This window comes from Galleria mellonella, unplaced genomic scaffold, assembly GCF_026898425.1.
Source record: "Galleria mellonella isolate WM207_F2 unplaced genomic scaffold, CSIRO_AGI_GalMel_v1 utg65, whole genome shotgun sequence".
NCBI lineage: Eukaryota > Metazoa > Arthropoda > Insecta > Lepidoptera > Pyralidae > Galleria > Galleria mellonella.
The window spans coordinates 5,608,694-5,630,506 of record NW_026442138.1 but is presented as its reverse complement, the minus strand read 5'-3'; the positions used below and the strand labels follow the sequence as shown (position 1 = coordinate 5,630,506).

The 21,813-nt window shown below is 34.0% G+C and overlaps 1 protein-coding gene across 2 annotated transcripts; it reads right to left on the bottom strand.

Moving 5' to 3' along the window:
- Positions 1 to 1,230: 1,230 nt before the first annotated feature.
- LOC113519770 (uncharacterized) lies at positions 1,231 to 21,551 on the bottom strand. 2 transcript variants are annotated; one of them, XM_026904966.3, is made up of 2 exons: positions 21,020 to 21,551; positions 1,231 to 2,520 (listed from the first exon to the last, which is right to left on the bottom strand). In XM_026904966.3, the coding sequence occupies exons 1-2, from the start codon at positions 21,312 to 21,314 to the stop codon at positions 2,312 to 2,314; spliced, it is 504 nt and encodes a 167-aa protein (XP_026760767.1). In that variant the 5' UTR covers positions 21,315 to 21,551; the 3' UTR covers positions 1,231 to 2,311. The 2 variants fall into 2 exon arrangements, with proteins under 2 accessions (XP_026760767.1, XP_052756610.1); XM_052900650.1 differs by lacking the exon at positions 21,020 to 21,551 and adding an exon at positions 8,784 to 9,582.
- Between the last annotated feature and the right edge of the window lie 262 nt (positions 21,552 to 21,813).

Genomic DNA, 21,813 nt, shown 5'->3' with positions numbered 1-21,813 from the left:
GGGTGAGCAGCAATGGAATATATAATTAAAGAAATATATATATCAGGTAGGTATCTAAGGTGACAATCAAATATAGTTGGTTTCTAAAATTACAAAGGGTTTTTTGCAAAATTTTGCCCCTAATACATTAAATTTACTTGTTTATTAATTTTGAGTTTTTTAGCATATTAAACATGTATTTACAGGTGTATTAATACAATGGTCCTCTGGGTGGATAGTACCTATCACAAAGACAAAGAATTTTTTTAAAGGTCTCTGTGTCTATATGGAACTATCATTATTTTCTATTATATTATCAAACCCGATTTAACCGAACGTTTAACAGGTTTGTACCTAGCACAGAACACTTAATTGTATTAAATGATTCCCCAGTATCATATAATTTCTGTATGGGGATATCATGGGCGTAACAGTATACTCTGTTATGTGCATGCTACTGCTCATGTCTATAGGTGATGGTTACCACTTTCCTTCAGGTGGGTTGTCAGCTTGTTTGTCATTCTAAATTGCATAAAAAAATATTCAGTAAATTGTGTGTCATCACAGTTACAATAGATATTTCTGTCAATTAAAATCTTGAATAGATATATCTTTTTTTATTATCTGCATCACATTATTTATTCTGTTTAATTATTGACGCTACTTATGTATATAGTTAGGCGATGGTTTCCACTTTACATCAGCTGTACCTTAGCTTTTTTACCAATATATTATAAAATATATATATATATATATATATATATATATATATATATATATATATATATATATATATATATATATATATATAATTTTAAACTGCTTATAGTATCGTTATTCACATATTCACATGTTCGTTTTACCATTTATAGCTTAAATATCTGAAGAAACTAATTTCATAGTTTAACTAGACTAAACTACTTTTTCTAACTTTAATGTGCTTCCAAAGCACACGACATACCTTACCATAGCAACCTTTAGTGGTCTACTGCTGAACACGGGCCATCCCCAAAAAGGAATTGATTGGGAAGTTTTGTCAGTAGTTGCCAGTATTAGCCCGACATAGAATAGGCCACTTCTTTACGAGTATTTCTCGTGAGTGTAGTAAGAAAAGACTAAATTTTATTATACATTAAGTTCCAATGATCGAGAGATGGACAGCAGCGTCACTCCTAAAACATTCCCAAGGCCTAATTGCGGTTGCAAACCCGCCATGCATAGCATATAAATGGTGTGAAATAAAAAGAAAAATTCCAGAGAAATTTGTTTTAATGACTGGTTTCATTTATTATCTTAATGTATTGAAAATTTTTAGGACGATTTAATTATTTTAAACCGTATCATTTCGTCTTTTTCAATTAATTTGCATTCATTATCTACATCATCAACTTTGCTATATATCGTGTTTACTATAACAATAATACAATATAATAATGAAGAATATACCAAAATTATTACTTATATCCATACCTTTATGCCATTTAATTAGGTACCGTTTCAGTTTCCATGTGCAAGATAAATAACTGCGACCAAAAAGGACTCCGCGTCACCAAAGTTATAATGGCACGTTTATACAATTTACGTGGGTTTATACAGTATATATAATTGATATAATTAATAACTTCGTTGATTTTTATTCCTTTGTAGGTAGGTACAAAATGTTTATTAGTACTACGAATGACGATAATGGAGTCCTTATTTTAAATCCTCAGTAAAATTTACGTTATAGGTACTTACAACAGCAAAATGTCTTGTATTTATTAAAATTATATTTTTTTAAGAGACCTAAAATTTATTTTTTATCATAAAATTATGAGATCAATATTTATTATAAACGTAAAGTAACGAATAATCTATGTAATATTAGGCATATACTTTTTTCAGTTTCATATGATAATGTGAAACTAGAAGATATATTTTTTATTAAATATCTATTGTAGTTCCTTAGGTTTAGTAGGCAACATATTATAGCCAATGTAACATTTTAGGCAACTAGTAAAATATGTTTATCATAAAGTTTTTTAAATTGTCTTAGACATTACATAGGTCTACTCTTTTCATACAACACTACATTAAACCCAAATAGGTAGGTACCTATTTAACTCTTGTACCTAATACAATATGTAGGTATGTAAATAATACCTATATTCAAATTGGTGTTTTAGTTCTATTTTATATTTTTAATAGCATCTACTTCTCTAATAGGTAGGTATACATAATTTAAAATAATATATAGAAATAAAATTGGCCATTTGTTCTATATAGATATTACCTATTCTATCTTCATGTATTCGTATTTTGCTATTTTTAAATTAATAACCTTATGCAGACGTCATGTGATGGTGTCAGTTTCGTTGAACATTCCAATATCATACAATGTGCCATTGTAGGGAGTCTGCAACGTGGACGGGGAATTTAACAGCATCGACTCATCAGAAATTGTTTCATTCGGGCCTGTATTCGTTGCGGTGGTGGATTCTTCACTAATATTAGTTGGTGTTGGTTCAGTGATGAGGTTGTTCACTGTGATATTGCTTCCTCCTGGAAATAAATAAACATGTTTACCCATTTGTACAAAAGTCGATTGCTTGGGTACTTCTGTCCCATTCGTGTTTCTACCGTGAAGCAGTTGTGTTTGCATGGCTGTGGAATGTACAGGGTATAGAGGAATAACACCTGAGTCCTCAGGAATGGCAACGCATGGGGGGTATCATGGGCGAAACAGTATACTCTGTTATGTCCATGGTACTGCTCATGTCTATAGGCGACGTTTACTACTTTCCATCAGGTGGGCCGTCAGCTTGTTTGCTATTCTAAGTTGTATAAAAAAATCCAATATTTGTGTAAAAATTAAGTGATTACAAATTATGTTTTCTTTTGGTTTTGTATTAATAATTTGTTAAATAGGTATATATAGTCTGCGAACTTCTGAGGGAAAGGAATTGTTAGTAATGGGGTTGAACTTCTCCATTACTAGCAATATATATATCTATTCCTATATCCTATTAGGATATATAATATATATCCTAATAGGTCGATCTCCACGTGGTTACCCATGGGAACCATCGTGGTTAATAAGTTAAAAAAAATCATCCCATTAGGCCAGCTAATCAATAGTAAAGACGGGGTCACAATTTCATTAGGTACTTCTAGTCCACAAGTTGTGCAAACGGCCCGGTAAACCGACCATAGATAATAATGTCTTCATTCCGCAGTTAACGAGTTATATTCATAAGTAAATTAAAGAATACCATAAAAATAATATAAAATATGATTACTAATATTTATAGCATGTTGTTGTTAGTGCTAGATTCATCATAGTTATTATGTACAGGGTCTTTGGACAGGTAGCTAGGTAAGTATTATTAGCTAGATTAAAACAAGTTGTAAAAGTATCTTTTAATCGTAAACCTAAGTAGATATCGTCATAGTCGTAGAATACTGACGGATCTGACAAATATTACATAAGATCCGTCAGTATTCTACGATTATGACGATATACTAATGGTTATGCATACCTACTGTCTACACGTTTAAATTAAGAAAAAAATACTTAAAAAGTTATCTGTTTTATTATTAGTTGCGAAATTATAGAAAGGTATCTATGCAGGTAGGTACTCATTAACAAGTGACTTTTAGAAGAATAGGAAAAAAGGAAAATAAGATTAAACGAAATGTGAATTGGATATGTTATCTTATATTGTAGTCTTGATTATATAGATAGAGCATCAAGTCTCAAAAATAGGCCAACTTTTTTTCAGCTAATTGTCAAATTAGCTGACTCGATTTTTTATCAGTATTATATATACTTAACGTACATAATGTTTCTTGACGTATATACATATGTTCAATTATTTCGCAAATAAAATGAGTTTTTACGCAATAAAAAGATGCAAAAATCGTAAAAGAAAATATAGAAATTATAAAGAAAGTACTCATAACTATTTATCACGCACAATTGTATCAAAAGGTTTACCCGCTTTTTTCGAAGCATTTGTATGGAGAGACTCTATCTATATAATCTAAGATTGTGGTATAGTTTAAGGTATCTATCATGTATCAAATCGTCAAATTTATTTACCTGTTTAAACAAAATTGACTAAAAATATACAAATATCTTTGTGAAATTCCGTCGTTTATTCCTGTGTTAGTCGCTGTGAATATCACGGTTGAAGTAGCCTTTTTGTTTGCGGAGTAATGGAAATTTAATAATTTGTTCAATAAATTATATTGTGAACAACTGAGTACAAAATTTAAAGTAGTTAGACTCAATTTTATCCTTAATAATAATAATTTCAATAAAATATCAAACTAAAATTTTAATGATCATAAAAATAGAGAATGGCGCTACAAAATCGACCCTAGTATGAAAATAGTTCGTTGTACTATTTATATGACGGATAGTGTAATAACCCCATTACGCTATTATTATTTATATGATATAAGTATTCAGACAGGTCTTTATCTATATCTATAGACAAAGACATGTCTGAAATCTTATTCTAGAGTGGGCACGGTCCATCGGACCACTCCCTCTAAATACGCTTGTCGTCCATCCATTCGTCTGTAGCAACGCTTTATCTTGGATATTATAAATGCTACTGACTTGAAATTTATAATAGTTTTCCACATCATTCAATTTACACATTCCAATCATTGGACCACACTTCATCATCATCATCATCATTATATTTGTACATTCTAAAACCGTTTTTATTTATTTATTTTTGAAAAAAAAATATCAAAAATCCATCAAAAACAAACTTAGTTGTGCAATCCATTAATAATAACACAACACATTACGGAACCCTCGGCGTGTAAGTTCAACTCGCACATATAAATACATACATTTCATACGAAGATGGATCATCAACCGTAAATCATAGAGTTTATTGTAACTATAATATATTAAAGTAAATATAACTCTGACTCCAGATTATTAGACACTGTTCCTACAACTATCCTACTTCTTAATAAAACTGTAACTAGATGATATTTGTATATGATACTTGAGAAAAAATTAGAGCTCTTAATAAAAGCTACTTGTTCTTACTGCTGTTTGTACTTTTGTTCTGGCATTATACAAAAACTACTGCACGAAATTAGATACGATTATAGTCGATCTCCACACAGCTCCCCTCAGAAACCATTTTGGTAATTTTTTTATGAATTCGTCACTATAGGTCAAGCAACCTGCTTTCAGTCTCATCTATCATCTCTTAATAGTGCCCCACCAGCGTATACCGATAGCGCAGACAGGGTTACCTTTCCGTTATACATACATACATATCTGTCATGTCTGTCTCCCATTAGGGTAAACAGAAAGAATGGAACGCCAAATCCTTCGATTCAAACCTTTCCATTATCACACATTAAAAACAAGAATATTTTTTTTGCCCATTTTTCTTTTCTAATGTTAATATTTGACATATATGCACTATTTGGAGAAAGACTGGCTACATATTATCTTGGTCAATTAAATTATAACGGATACGCAGATGAAATTGCGAGGAAAAATTTGTAAAAATAAGATTATATGGATACTTAGAGCAAGCTCGTTTAGGAATGTTTTAATTCACGTTGAGCTATTCTGGGCAATCCGGTTGAAATCATTTAGTGATTTATATCTTATAAACATGATCAGTGAATAGCTGAGTGCCGGTTATTGTAACTGCTTACTCGTATACAACAGCTATATTTAGGATTACTGCTGCAGACGTCTGCACGTTTCCAGATACGTGCACAGCACTAGAGACTCGATAGGTACATAGGTACTGTTTTGTATCACGAACTGTAAGTAATTGATTCTATATTTTTAATTGATATGATATAAATTAAGTAACTGTATTACAAAAAATCATACGTTTTTTGTAATAGTTACTTAATGAAATTGTACTTTTAAGAAAAGAGGTTCTCACCTGTATTTTTATGTGATTATTACGTAATATTTTTTCAATTGTTTTAAATTGGGTACCTATTCTTTTTGCTATGAATATGGTTTACTCCCTTGTTGGGTTGGGCCCATATTAATTTTGTTACGGTTGAAGTAACCATTTTTTGTGGTAAATATCGTTATTGATACATGAATGATCGTTCGTAATGCTACCTTCGTCAAAATTTTCATATAAATACATCTTATATAAATATTCGTTTAAGTACCTACCATAATTTATACTGATTCACTAACACAACACAATCCTCGGCATTGGTTAAGTTCTCGTCCTAAAATAAGTACCGACCTACAAAGCAAGGATGATCAGGTGGTTGCCCCAATAACGTTAATTATAAGGACCAACGTACAAATAAACTTCAAAAATGTTTTTAACTTCAGCTTTTTGAATGAACATGAAAGACCGTACCGATGTAATTTCAAACTTAATGTGTTTACTAGACATGTATTCATACATATACATACGAAGCATTAAAATATCGTAAATTTTTTGTGGACCACCATTAAAATTGTGTTGAACAGAATCCACTTCAAATTTTATAACAAATCGATCGTAAATGTAAAAACTTCGACACACGAATATGTGCTATTTTCGTGGATGTGTAGATAGAATTTTTTAATGGAATGAAAATGGATCGGTGAATTCGCCTGCAATATAGGTATAATTGCGGAGTACTAGCGAGAGATATCCTCACCTACCATCATATGTAAGGATAAAGTCAGTTTAGTTAAATAATATGTTAAATAATAGAAAAGACTTTGCTTAGTTTGGAATTGGACAGTAGTGTGTACTATTATCATGAATTAAATTATCTTATACCGATATAAGCGAAAAAGAAGAACAACTAGTAAAAAGATATTGAAATAATCTCTCAAAATAATTATAATGAATACATTTTACAAAATATTTTTTTTGCAATGTTGTATCAAAATTAGTATGGGATGAAACTGCAGTAAAGTTTGTTGATTGTAAATAGAATCATTTCAAAATCGATTTAGTTTTGACGAAGATAATAAATACCTATGTCACGGGTCTAGCATACTTCGAAAAGAGAATATTAGCATACTGTTACCACGTTAGCTAAACATATAAAGTCGTTCTATTGGATTTCAGGACACGAATTTCCCTTCTAATCTAAGTTTCTACTCCTGAATTCAGCAGGTATTAGATAAGCACTGTTGTTACTATGGTTACGCATGCTACCATCAGTAGCTATTACCTACGACTATACGAGTGGAGAGGGAAATATCTGTCGCACTATTTCCTTCTAACTTTGTTACCTTACAGATAATATACTATACTAGTTATTTCCCGCGGCTTTGCTCGCATTAAGTTTGTTGTTGTTGTACCTGTTGTACTATCCAACCCTACCCGTGTAACGAGTTTTATTCAAATATAATTGAGTAACAATCATCCAAACATCTTCACACTCTTTCACGTTTACAATACTAATTGTATCCCGTAGTTTTGCCTGCGTAATAAGATAGATAAGATTTTATTTTAGTGAATATAAAATATGTCCTAAGTTAAGGTATAACTTGTACGTGTACCAAATAAAATTCAAATAGTTTTCTTTCAGTAGTTTTCGTAGGTAAGAGTAAGAAACATTCATCCTCCTTGGACGTCCTCGTGAATTTTCGCATTTATAATAGTAACCCACGCTGGATTCTAATGGTTTTTTTTTAAATGTAGCCCCTGTTACTCGCAAATAATGTAGCATTCTAAAGGTAAGAAAAATTAAAATAGGTTTAAGGTATTTTGAGTTTATCCATTACAAACTAAAAATTAAATATTTCCTTTTCCTTTAGATAGTAGAATTACGAAACAAAAAGAATTAAGATTTTGCTCAACAAAAAGAATGGCGACTTCAAACGTGACAAAATTTATGTAGTTAATTAGCTAGACTTGCATAGTAAATATTCGTTTAAGTCGTTAGTCTCACTTAAGGTGCAACTAAAAATTGTTTATTTGCTTTTTTTTGTATGTATGTAAAGTAACCGGGACTAGCCTTATTACTAGTAATATATTCCATCAAATTGACCTACACGCGGTCTCCCTAGAAATCAATGTGGTTAATTGATAATTAATTCGGCACGATACGCGAACTGACCTATTTTAATGTTCACCTGACATCCCTTGCAGGTGGAGTGCAGACGGGGTTACTATTTCATTGTCATTCGTAAAAAAATCTACGCGTAAGTTGGTAATGCATGCTGGTAGCGTACCAGTGATAGGTGAGGAAGAGGTCAATTAACCTAACGTGATGAATTTAATAACAATTAATCAAATATACTTCTTTCAGAGAGGATCACGTGAAAGCAGACCAGACAGGATATATTTCTAGCAACGGGTACTATGAGTAATAATGCATCCTCTAATAGCGGAAAAAATACGTCCTATAAGCATATTAAGTTAAATCTATGTTATATACATTAAGATTATAGTTTGATCAGATCAAATTTTATGTAATTTGGTAGCATATATACCAAAATACGTAAAATTTGATCCGATACAATTAATATTATATACGAAAAGCTTCTAACAGATATATAGAATGTCTAAATTTAAGATAGAAAGATACATTTGAGTAAGATATTTTATAAGTGGGGCGTGGAACTTTTAAAAGTTTTGTGTTTATGTAATACAATACCAATTTGAATTTTATGCCTGAGAAAATTATAGAATATGTATTAGTGACTACTTTGATTAGTAATATTTCAGTGAAAAGGAAAGGATTTTACGAAGAAAGGGCTGTCTAATACGGTAGCACTGTATTAGTCCAAGTTTACAGTTATAGGAAGTTATAGAAGGGAATAAGGTGAGCTAGGGAAGCGTGTTGGTGGTGTGACCTACCAGTGTGGGGCATAAAGCATGTGGGCATTGGTGTAGTGCTGGTTTGCTTCTCTACAGTGTGAGACACCTTGCGTTGCGCGTATTGCGCGTCCTTGGGCTCCCAGAAGAACACGTAGTAGAGCGAGAGCATGATAGCGGCGAGGGACACGCAGAACACGTAAATGATGACGGTGAGAACGCGCACGCTCTTCTTGTCGCGCTTCCGCTCGTAGAGCGCGTCGAGCACCACCTCGTGCCCGCTGGAGGGGCCCAGACGGACGGAGCCGGCGCACGACCGCACGCTACCCGACGTGAACGATTTGCTTGACATCGCCCTCGACGCCCTCCGCCTGAATGCACCGCCGCAACGCCTTCACGACGAACCAGGTAAGTGGGACACGCTTATTGATATGCCCCAGTTCGGACGATGCGCCGCGGGCGAGTCGCGGTGCCGGGTCACGCCGTCCGTGTCTGCTGCTTGACACCTTCTGATGCGGACTGCTGCCTCATTATTATCGCAGCCGCTCCGGACTTCATTTGTTTATCCTTTAATTTCACGCCCAGTATTACATGTGAATCTATTCCAGTTCCTCTGACGCAGCTGTACGATCGTGATTCGTTTGTCATGAACCCGTCCCTGAATTTTCATTGTTTCTCATAACGTGCGATTATGTTTTCATCAAAGCATTGTTGTTATGTGTAAACAACCGTAAAATTTGTCGAACATCACTTTTTGTCTTTATGAAGATGCACAGAGTACCTACACAGAACTGAACGGGCGTAACATAAACAATTCAATCGTATTCAGTTAATTTGTTGTATGTACTTACTGTCCAATCACGCGTGTTATTTGCAAGGAACGAGGTCGGGAATAACAATACGCAAACAAAGTTAATTTAGAAGAGGGTGACTTGTTATGATGACAGCGAGTGTCGAACGAGCCGGTGCCATGTCAGAAGCGGCGACGGGCGGTTGGGACGCGGCGGCACCGGCGGCGGCGGCGGCGCGACGGTTTGACAGCGTGCGGCGCCCTCCGGGAAGCGCGCGCCGCCACCGCCCCCGGTCATGCCCGCAGTTGCTACGCGAATTTCAAGCGTCAGATCAATATTAACAAAAGATTTGAATTTGCCAATACATAGGTACTATAATAAAAAAATATTGAAAAGTTCGTAGGTATATTGAAAATTATTCGTATGTATGTATGCATGTTTGTCTGTTTTTTACGTCATCCTGAGAAAGTCGCTGAATTTCAATGAAATATAATGGAATATGGTTATCGATATAAACGTAATTAAAAAACTAATAGACTTATCTAAGTAGATACTCATTATTGGTTTTTTTTATGTTCCTATATATTATAAGATTTTCCCAAGGATAATAATGGAATGGTAATCCAATTTATGCTAGCAGGGTACCAGTGAGAGGTAATAGGTCTGTCAACGTATTATTATGGATTTAACACCGTAATGGGCTTAATTAGAAGGAAAGCTATTTGTAATAATGGAGTCTAACTGCCCAATTGCTGGAAGTATACCCTATCAGATCGACTTCCACGTGGTTCCTCCTGGAAGCCATCGTGATTAGTTATTGTTGAATTCATCACGATGGTGCCAAATGACCCGTGCTCCGCCAGTATATGTCGATAGCGCAGGTCGATATTTCTTTTCACCTATTAAAAATGTCAGCTAAATTGTATATGAATTAAGAGGCAACTACAAATTTCCATAAAAATATCTAATTGTAGGTATCTATGGAGTCAATATGTTTATCTGTAGGCTACGGTTATCAATTTCCATCAAGCAGGCCATCGACTGTTTGTCATTGCATAAAACTACACGGACGAAAATGTGGGCATAGTCAGAGATGGCTCTTCTAACAGATAAAATTATGGAACTAATGTGTGAAGGGTTCGTTGGATAAAACAATAAAAATATAAGAGACTAAATAAAGATATATAATTTTGTTCCCTAGTACAAAAATAGATGTTTTAAAAGGTAATGACGTTTTCCTAATAAAACAAAATACACATTGAAATAACAAGAAAAATGAATAAATTCTATTTTTAAAAATAACTTAAATAAAACCTCAACATACTCCCCCCCTTGCGATGATATCGCAAGACAGACAAACATACAAAAACTATATTTCATATAAAATTACAAGTCTCACAACATCACAAATCTAGACGGTTAGGTATTTTGACCAAACGACCAGTGCGTGTGACACGAGGCAATTGCTCAGAAATTTTACTTATAGTATCGACACTGTGTGTATTGCTCTTAATTTCTGCAAATTCACCTGATTCAACCTCTAACGCATACAACCGCTGTATAGGCCTTATACACTCGCCCTTAGGAGTTTTTAATTTAGCAACTCTTGGACATCCACCAATATCCGGATATATATTTAAAATTACTCCTAATGACCAATATAAACGTTTAATATTATCATATCCGACCAAAATAACATCTCCAATTTTATATCTAATTCTTATCTTTACATCCCCTTTGAATCAGAGTGATAAATATTCATTCGAAAATACTATTTTAAATCGCCACTTAATTTTTTTTATATATCGCCACCGAGATGCTAAGATATTGCCATTCAACTGACTTAGGTTATTTTCATTTTCATTTTCATCGACTTTTAGGAACGTTGCGGGTGTCAAGGTTATTAAACTTCCTGAACTTTCCGCTATATATGTCAATTTCTTCAAATTGATTATATTTTCTATCTCACATAAGATTGTATTGAGTTCACAATAACTTTGTGATGCTTTCCCAAGTATTCTGCATAAAATGTCTTTGACAGTCCTCACCATTCTCTCCCAAAACCCTCCCCACCACGGCGCAGAAGGTGGCATGAAACGCCATTCGATTTTCTGAGTGAAGGTCTGAGAAGAAACCTCTTGCCAATTAATTTCATTTATAATATGGGTAGCATCTCTAAAGTTTGTCCCATTATCACTATAAATTAACTTAACTGCACCTCTTCTAGCTAAAAACCTTCTTAAAGCTAGAAGGAAATCCTCATTAATTTGTATAGTATTCTTGAAAAAATTATCTATCTCTTCTTCGCGTTTGATGAGACTTTTCTCTTGTGCGTTATCTTTTATGTCTAACGTTTCTAAATTCCAAAAGTTCTCTACAGTATATGAACAAGTCAGAACACTTACAGATTCTGAAGAGCAATACACACCAATCGCGGGCCCCTGTACAGTCCAACCAAGTTTAGTTTCTGTTGCAAAAAGATAGTCATCTACACGTACTAATCGTCCAGTTAACAGGTTACCTAGAAAATCAGAACCAATTAGTAAATCTATTTTAGAAACATCATCTATAGAATCTGTAACAACAACACCTTTATCATTTAATAAAATATTACTGCCCTTTTTAATACGGGGTATATCACTACATATCGTATTTTGTTCATATGCTCTAACATAACATTCATATGTGTCATCTAAACTTCTGACATTTAAATTATAAATTCTGTACATTTTTTTTTGTGTCGTAGCTCCACCAAACAAATTTTGACTCATTTCTTTCATACCACATGCTTTTAATTTCAGTCTAGAAGCAACATCTTTAGTAACAAATGTTTGTTGGGCACCACTATCCAGAAGAACTCTTACTGTGATATTCTCATCTCCATTGCAGATTTTTACTCTCAGAGTTTGTAATAAAACTGTTTTATTATTTGAAAGATCACTCTGATTTAGTACCGACTGAGATTCTTGTGACGTACTAGCAATGGTAGTGCCTGCAATCGACTTTTTTATATCATTGCACATTAATGGAAAATGTCTTTTGGTGCAGATAACACATTTAGGATACTTCCTACATCGCTTGGCAGAATGTCCAATGTTAAGACATATATAACAAGCATTCTTCGATTTTAAAAATTCTTTTCGCTCTTCTACATTTTTACCAATTGCACTAGCACATTCTGAGCTAGTATGTGACAGTCTATCGCACCAAATACAAGTTTTTTCCTTACGATCGTATTGGTTACCTTCACCTAATCTTTTCTTAGTATCTTTATTATGCGTCGTGTTTAAACATGCAGCAGAAGATATATTAAAATCTTGTCTACAATAGTTATCTAAACCTTTGAAGCGAGATAAACGTATTCTTTCTTCTGACTCGACTTCCGACTTGACAAAATTCAATAGTCTAGATAACGGACTAAATTTTTCATTACCTCTATCATTTGCCTGAGATCTGTTCCATGCCTTCAACGTCTCTTCTGGTAAAGCAGATTCTACTAACGGCAATAAAAATGCGGAATATTTTTCTTGGGTTACTCCCATAGATTCTAGTGCTAATATTTGTGTCGTCAGAGAATCATATAATCTACGAATTGATCCCTTCTGTACACCTTTAGCTTGCGCCAGAACAAGATTGAGTAATTCCCTCACATAGTATTCTATTATCATTTCGTCTTTCGCAAACCGATATTTAAGTTGCTCTATAGCAATACTATAATTCTCACCTGATGGTGGGAAACTTTCTAAAAATTCTCTAGCTACCGACCCTACTTCCATGCATTGGAGCAGATAGTGAAATTTGTCATCATCATCAATCTGGTCATCCATATGTATCTTTTTGAACTGAGACCAGAATTTTAACCACGTTTTTATCTCACCATTATATCTGGGTAACTCCAACCTGGGTAGTTTAAAGTGTCGGTTACCATTGGTTCTCAACGACAACTGCTCTGCTTCCATTTCTTTAACAGTAGATTTTGCAGAAGAAATAAAAGTTTTACTTGCCTTTTGTTTTAACATATAATAACGTGATTCGTAGACATCCGCTTCTACAATATCTTTGTCGAATGTCTCTTCATCACGACTGTCATCGTCGAGCCAAATACTTACAACTTTATTTTGTACTAGAGTGAGGTCTTCAAACAACTTATTCAGTTTTTCAAACTCGGCTGGAATAAATTCGTCGCAACTATCCAAAAGCTTTTCCAGTTTTTGAGCACATAATGTAAATTTGCGACGAGCTAATATCCTCTCCGCCTTTGCACTATCCATATTTATCTGCACGGTCGCCAGTATGTGAAGGGTTCGTTGGATAAAACAATAAAAATATAAGAGACTAAATAAAGATATATAATTTTGTTCCCTAGTACAAAAATAGATGTTTTAAAAGGTAATGACGTTTTCCTAATAAAACAAAATACACATTGAAATAACAAGAAAAATGAATAAATTTTATTTTTAAAAATAACTTAAATAAAACCTCAACATAATGGTTGATAATTGTTTAGAAAAAATTCATAGATGGAGTTAGCATCAATTGGAGCTAAAATAAAACAACCAGGTCTAATTTTTCAAAAAATAATTCATAAATAGCAATTAATTTTCATCAAACATCTTTATTAATAATTGAGAGATAGCTCATCAAATTTTGTAAAATATAGTCATATGAACTATCTAATTTTGTAAAAAGCAGTCAGCAAAATGTAAAAAAACAGCGAGGTTTGACATTAATTGAAAACTTATCTTGCAGAAAGCAGCCAGATGGCTGCTTTTTACGAATTAAGTGTTAGGAATTGGCGGTGCTCGAGTTATGCTTTTTGATTATATATATTAAACGATTTTTTTTTATACCACTGAGGTGGCAAACAAGCATACGGCCCACCTGATGGTAAGCGGTTACCGTAGCCTATGAACGCCTGCAATACCAGAGGTATTACGCGCGCGTTACCGACCCTGAAGAAACCTCTTTACCCCCCTTTTGAAGAACCCCATGCTGTAGTCTCTCGGGAAAACCTCGGCAGGGAAGCTCATTCCATAACCTGAGTGTTCGTGGGAGAAAGTAATTCTATCCAAATTCAGAGGATCGTTTTCTTTTTCTATTTTCTTTATTATAAAAGATATCATTGGTTTATTCGTCGCTAGCTGTATTCTCACTTACTCATGTGAATCAGTATAATAATATCTTAGTATCTTATGAGCTATGGAAATAACCTACCCGTGTACTACATTCCATACCAATCTATTCAGTAGTTTTTGCATGAAAGAGTAACAAATATTCATCCATCAATCGTGACAAACTTTTGCATTCATAATATTAATAGGGTTACTCTTTCATAGTAACAAACTTCTAAACATGTTCACAAATGTAATAATTTATTTAATAATTAAATTAATTAATTAATAATAATTAATTAATTTAATAATCAGCGCTTAACTGTCTAATATTGCATTAATAACATTGTAATTTATATTTGATATTTCTTTATAGAATAAAAGAAACGGTAGATTATATGACAAAATAATTGTAAATGTAATAGTTTTTTTTTTACGATTGATAAATAATGATTAAGAGAAAATAGATCAGGAAAAGTTAGGTCAGTTGACCAATCGTAACGAATTCTAGGAATTAACCACTGTAGTTTCCAGGGGAGATCGCGTATAGGTCGACTTGACAGAGTATTGTTGACTGACAATGGAACTGGGAGTCCGCATTGCTAACAATTCCTTTACCTCTATTCTAGATGGCAATACGGCGTATACCGATACCTAATTTATTTGTTTACAGACGTCATTGAAAAGGTAATTGATGTACAGTTCTGGACACAATTGGGTTAGATCGCTAATTGGATTACAGGAAACCCCTCGTGTCAAACTTAATATATTATTATGTACTTGGCTATTTGGGCGCCGCGCCACACCGTAGGCTAGGTACTTACATAAATTAACAATGTTTTGTTATTATATCACGATAATTGCTTACTGCTTACCTATATCGTATAACGCTGTAATCCTGCTAATATTGTAGATGGAGAGTTTATAAAGATATATGTATGGTTGTTAATTAATCACGCTTAAACGACTGGATAGATTTGAATGTAATTTGATACACAGACGGTTATATCCTGACTGAATACTGGTTATTATTATTTTATGTATTCATGCTGTCGATGCCGTGGGAAACAGCTAGTATCATGGGCAAAACATTATACTTTGTTATATATGGACAGTATCGTGGGGTTGTTCTTGTGTATAGGCGACGGTTATCACTTTCCATCAGGTGAGCCGTCAGATTGTACGCCATACCAAATTGCACAATTTTTTTTTAACAGAATGTACGGTGTTTCCTATAATACTCCTCATGTGTTTCATGAGGATTAAGTTGTTATGCCTCTGTATCCTGTAATTTCATTGCTATATCCCATCTTTCAAACCGGAACACAGCCGTGTAAACTCAACTACTTCATGACAAAAACACTGGGATTACTCAAACACACTACTTTTGTATACGAGTACTTTCCCACTGGTAAAATAATAATATTTCAGTTAATAAATTATACTTAAAAATTGCTGCATTTTGCTAAACTTATCTTTTAATCTAATATTTTAATTTAATAGTTTCGCATAATTACTGTTTTATGGACTATCATAAACTAAATTTACTTACTAATGTACTTTATTCTATTGTATTTTAATCGAATTTTCCAATTGTCATTGTATATTTTTATGTATTAGGTATAACTAACAATAAAGAGTTAAATAAGTAAGTTTGCAATATTAATTAATTCTTGTTAATTAATAATTAATAATAATTATTAATGATTAAGACTTAATTCTATTACAAAATTAGTGCATACTGATCCTTAGAATAAAGATTTAATTGTGATATGAAATTGAAATTTTAATTTTGGATATAGGTATATATCCAAAATTAAAATTTAAAATATAGAATATAGAGAAATAGTGCTTCAGAATCGATTCCAATGTTGCATAGTGGTATTCATACAGATAGGTAGGTATAAATAAATATATATTATCTGTTATAGTCATCTGTAAAATTACTGTATAATTATCAAGCCTTTCTTACTATAAAGTCATGGTTTAGAGCCTGCTCTACCCGTACTACGGCTACCTCTGGGTAGCCAATGGATCGACCGGTCGATCGTGACTACTAGTCGATCGTGGCAAGGCAAAAAATATAACATTTTGCTAATCTCGCGGAAGATGCTTAGATGCAATGCTCACACTAATATAAATAAGTAGTTTACAGCCGTTAATTATCCATCGCTGAACATAAGCCTTCCCCATAAAGGGAGTTTTGCCAGTAGTTGCCACGCTTGGCTGGCAGGTTGGCAACCGCAGTTAGGCTTTTGGAGATGTTTTAAGACGGACGCTGCTGCCCATCCTTCGCCCTCCCTTTTACAACACCCAAAAAAAGGGAAAGGTAAAGGTGACCTATTCTGTACCGAGGCTATACGGCGAACAAGTAGTTACTAAGAATATATTTTTCGCTTTTATGTTTTCCCCTTTAATAAAATTACAAAAAAAAAAAACTACAATACTACATAATTGTGTACTGAACTATATTGTTTCATACGAGATTTCAAAGAGTATGTAATTGGTAGATCACATAGAGTTTCGTCAGTAAACAGTAGATCTTGGGCCTAGTTAAGTCGGCGACCCCTGATTTAGAGTTTAGAGGATGGTGGGGTAAAGCTTTACTAGTAATATTATACATTACCCAACCTTTATGAAATTTGTTGTACGCATACCACTCGTATATGGGATGAATAAGAATATGGACTACTTTTAATATCGGTCAGTAAATATGTCCCGATCATGCGGACGAAGTCGCAGGTAAGAGCTAGTAAAAACTATAAATCGTACAATAGATAGGAACGAGGAAAGTGTTGTTTAAACAGCTTGTACATTAAGCTATGTAGCCTTGATTGTATATGTAAATGTCTGTCAGCACTGATCCATTTCGGTTACGACTTGAGCAGCGCTTTGATTGAAATGTCAATCATTCAGATTTTATATATATAACTATATATTTTGTTTTATTTTAATATCTATATAATAAAGATACATAAAAAAACGTTTTGATGTTTACTCTATTTTCACAGTATTTGAAGATGTGTTTTTATATCTTATTCTAAAAGTTATTTTGTAAAAATATTAAGGTGGTTGTTTGATTGTTATCGAATTTAAATATTTAATTTGTTAGTCTGATAGACCAAATTTAATAAATTAATATAGGATATTTTTCTTTCCTATGCACTAGGATAATGTCCTGGGAAACATCTTTATTAGGTAAACATCATATAAGCTTGAGATGATAAATAATCCTACTAATATTATAAATGTGAAAGTTTGTAAATACGAGGTCTGTCCGGAAAGTTCGTATAAAAGTGTTCTGGAATGCGAGAAAGAGGAGTGGGGAGGCCAGGTAAGCGCAGGACCCCTTCCTTATGTCCCTAACAATGCTTCAGTTCTGGTCTGACCGCCGTGCGGTGCGAACTGGCTTGTCACGCCATCTGTGAAGTTACCTCTTAACGAAACCCCGTCGGCATGGAGCCCGCTTCCGTTGAAGAGCAGCGCGTCGTAATCAAGTTTCTCTCGAAACTCGGCAAGAATGGCCGTGAAATTTTTGCCGATCTCAGAACAGTTTATGGGGATGATGCTGTGAAGGAACCAACCGTCCACAAGTGGCTAAAAAGATTCAGAGAGGGCCGAGAAAGAGTTCGATGTTCGGGGGATTGTCCATCAAGAATTCGTCCCTCCAGGCCAGACAGTTGATGGAAAATTCTACGTCGATGTGCTCAGACGCCTCAAAGCTCGTGTGGCACGAGTTCGTCCAGAATTGGCGCGAGAGGGGCGTTGGATTCTTCACCACGACAATGCCCCTGCCCACACCTCTCTTGTTGTCCGTGAGTTTTTGAGTAAAAATTCCATTACGGTGACCGAACACCCCCCTATTCGCCGGATTTGGCCCCGTGTGACTTCTTCTTGTTCCCAAAAACCAAATTGGTACTTCGGGGGCGGCATTTGGGGGACATAAATGAGATAAAAAAAGCTACGACGGGGCAGCTGAGAAACCTACAACCAGAGGACTTTCAAGGAGCCTTCTCACAGTGGAAACGGCGTTGGCACAAGTGCATTATGTCACAGGGGGAGTACTTTGAAGGGGATAAAATTGATTTACCTGAATAATTGTAAAATAAAATTTTTAAAAAACTTTTATACGTACTTTCCGGACAAACCTCGTATATTTGGATGTTTGTTACTCAATTACACTGAATAGACTGAACAGATATAAATGAAATTTCACACACGGTCAGGTTATATCTTAACATATACTTTATATATTGAAACACGTAGGTAAAGTTGCGAAACAACTAAACATAAATTAAATAAATATAAGAAATATATTAAACTGAAGATGTTTGAAATTTCTGTCTAAGTACGTACCTTTTTGTTATGAAACTTCGAATAGCAAACTAACTGACGATCTATCTGATGGAAAGCGATAACTTTACGTCAGTGTCCACCGTGCTCCTCAGGAATAACAACGCATTAAGGTATCACAGTGTAATCTGTGATGTACAGGATGCTATCTATGTTTATAGAGGACCTTTATGCTTTTCATAAGATGGGTCGTCAGATTGTTTGCCATATAAGTATCATAAAAAAAATTTGACGTCATGCAAAATTAATCACAAAAATACACGTACGGATCTCGGATAGACACTTCAAAAACTAAACATTTGCAAAAAAATGTGGTTAAAATGATACATTAATATAGAATTCTATGAATTATAAATATTTTCGATGTTTTTGAGTTAGTAACTAGAAATACAAATACAAAGTAAAATCCTTTCGTTTTCTTTGTGTTATCTTTAGAATATACCTAATTTGATGTAACCATATGTTTGTTATATACAATAGAGGTTTTGGACAAACGTCGAGTGTTGCACTCTAGGGTGGTGATGAGTGGTGCAAGTATGCAGCTTCTACGCTACGGATGTTTTAATTGGGAACACCTCAACGACGTTCAACTGCTCTAACAAATGCTTTGCTATTTAATTTATTTATTTAAGATTCCCAAAGAGGGTTGACGTCAGGCAGGTGGCCGGTCGTAAAACTAAAAACCAAGTCTTTTTGTAATATGGACAAAATCATATTACGCTGACCCCAAATTATTGGGATAAGGGTAAGAAGATGATGATGATTTAAGATTACCTACATTAGTTTTTTTGGTAAAACTGTTACATTACGATATAGGTATATTACAATCATTGCATTAATAATTATTGATTGAAAAAAAAAATCTATGAATAAGAAAGGCATGTATCAATGTATCCATGCACATGCAAGTACAGTATTATTGTGTTCTTTCATGATTTGTCTCTGAGATACATCCAGTTTGTTCCATAAAGTTTTTAAAACAGGAACCAATGTAAGAAAGTCAGAACTTGAAAATTTTTTTATAACAAAGGGCAAATGAGCGTGTGGATAGATGATTACCGCCGCCCATAGGCACTCGTAACATCAAAAGAATTGCAGTGAAAAGTTACGACAGTTTACTGTAATATGTGCATTTGTAAGGTTCCTTACCGTAATTTTATAATCGAAATATACTGTCCAACTTTTAATTACAATTATGGCCCAAAATAAATAAATTGATAAATAAATATTATATATAGACATGGATAATGCAATAAAAGTTATTTTATCTCATATTTATACATTTATGTACGAAACCATACGCGTATGGGTTTAACTTGCATCTGTAGCATCTATATTACAAAAATAGACGCCATTAATTTTGTATTTTTTTAATAATGTAAAAATATACTTTCCTTAAATTTCTCATCTAAATAACTTTAATTTTGTTATAGACTTTTTAATTTTACACTTGTTGTGTTTTTCGAATACAAATTTAAATGTAGGTACGTGGGTGGGCTATGTTCTGAATTAATATACAGGGTATTTTTTATCCAAAACTACATGGATAACTTCGCGAGATATAGCTACTTTACCATAATTAGAAGTTAGATGAACAAGCAGTAAAAATTTGTGTAGAAGGTCGGTCATTTTAAAGTCTTAAGATTTCCTATTTACCAACTTATTCTAGAATTTCAAAAATTTTATTATATATTATATTAGCTTATAAACTTTATTTGTCATTTTTAAATTAGAGATTAAAGATATTTTACTCATTCTAAGTCAATAAATAGTAAGTACTATACTAAAAGATGTTTTATAGTATTTGAGGATCCCTCGACACGACGGAGGGTCCAAAGAAACATCTTTAAATTTAATGTCTAAGAAATATGGTAGAGAAATTAGGTATTAGTTAGTTAATTTTGTCATTATACAAATATTTTAGTTTGCAGTGCAATAACTACTTTTCAAAAGTTAATGTTTCTACGAAAATCTCGTCGGCCATCATCTATCTGAGTGCTAATGGCCGAAATAATTTGCTTACCAGAATATGACTTGGTGTCCACGGCGTGAATGTAATCTTTCAGCTCACCGCGTCTCGCGTCAAGCTGTTTTGTATCGGATGTATTCTGTATCATCAGAGGTAGATCCGGCGATTTCCACACGCAGATATAGTATATAGACAGCAAGATGGCAGCCAGCGACACCGACAGCAGGTAAGCGAGGACAGTGAGCACTCGCACCACCTTGCTCACTGCTTTCTGTTCGTATATTTCCCGGATAGGTGCGCCCATCTCTTCTGATGCACTCGCATCCTCCGTCTGGCCGCAAACCGACATCGTGCTGGCTTTCAGCTACATGTTTATGTTTATAACTCAACTATTTTTATAGACTAGAACACATTTTAGTTAAAAAGAAAAATAAATAAATAGAATAGGTGAGCGAGTGGCACGTGTGGTATTCGCGGATAAATGGAGCGATAGAGTGACGGGACGAGCGCGGCGGACAAGTGGCTAGGTAGGCCACGTAACTCGCGAGTTATACTGCGCGAACTCCCAAACTGGCCTACTGCTCCCGCGCTAAGCCGATCAACTAACTGAACGCGTCACGGATTTATGAATGTAAAATTTTATGCCTTACCGAAGATGCTCGGTGCCGCTATTCAAAGATTCATTTAATCTGCTGAAATACCAAAATAGATCTGTTAACCAGATAGTGAAATATTTGCGGCTTTGGATCTCATATCTACTTTGTAAGGAACAAAATTTGAAGAAATATAGCCTAATGAAACTTGCACAACTAGTAAATAACAAAATCGTAGGATAATTTTGTATGTGC

Excerpts from the sequence above, each read along its gene's own strand:
- LOC113519770 (XM_052900650.1), bottom strand. The coding sequence starts at position 9,093 with ATGTCAAGCAAATCGTTCACGTCGGGTAGCGTGCGGTCGTGCGCCGGC. Across the intron at positions 2,521-8,783 it reads ATGCTTTATGCCCCACACTG|GAGGAAGCAATATCACAGTG; the intron begins GTAGGTCACACC and ends ATTTATTTCCAG.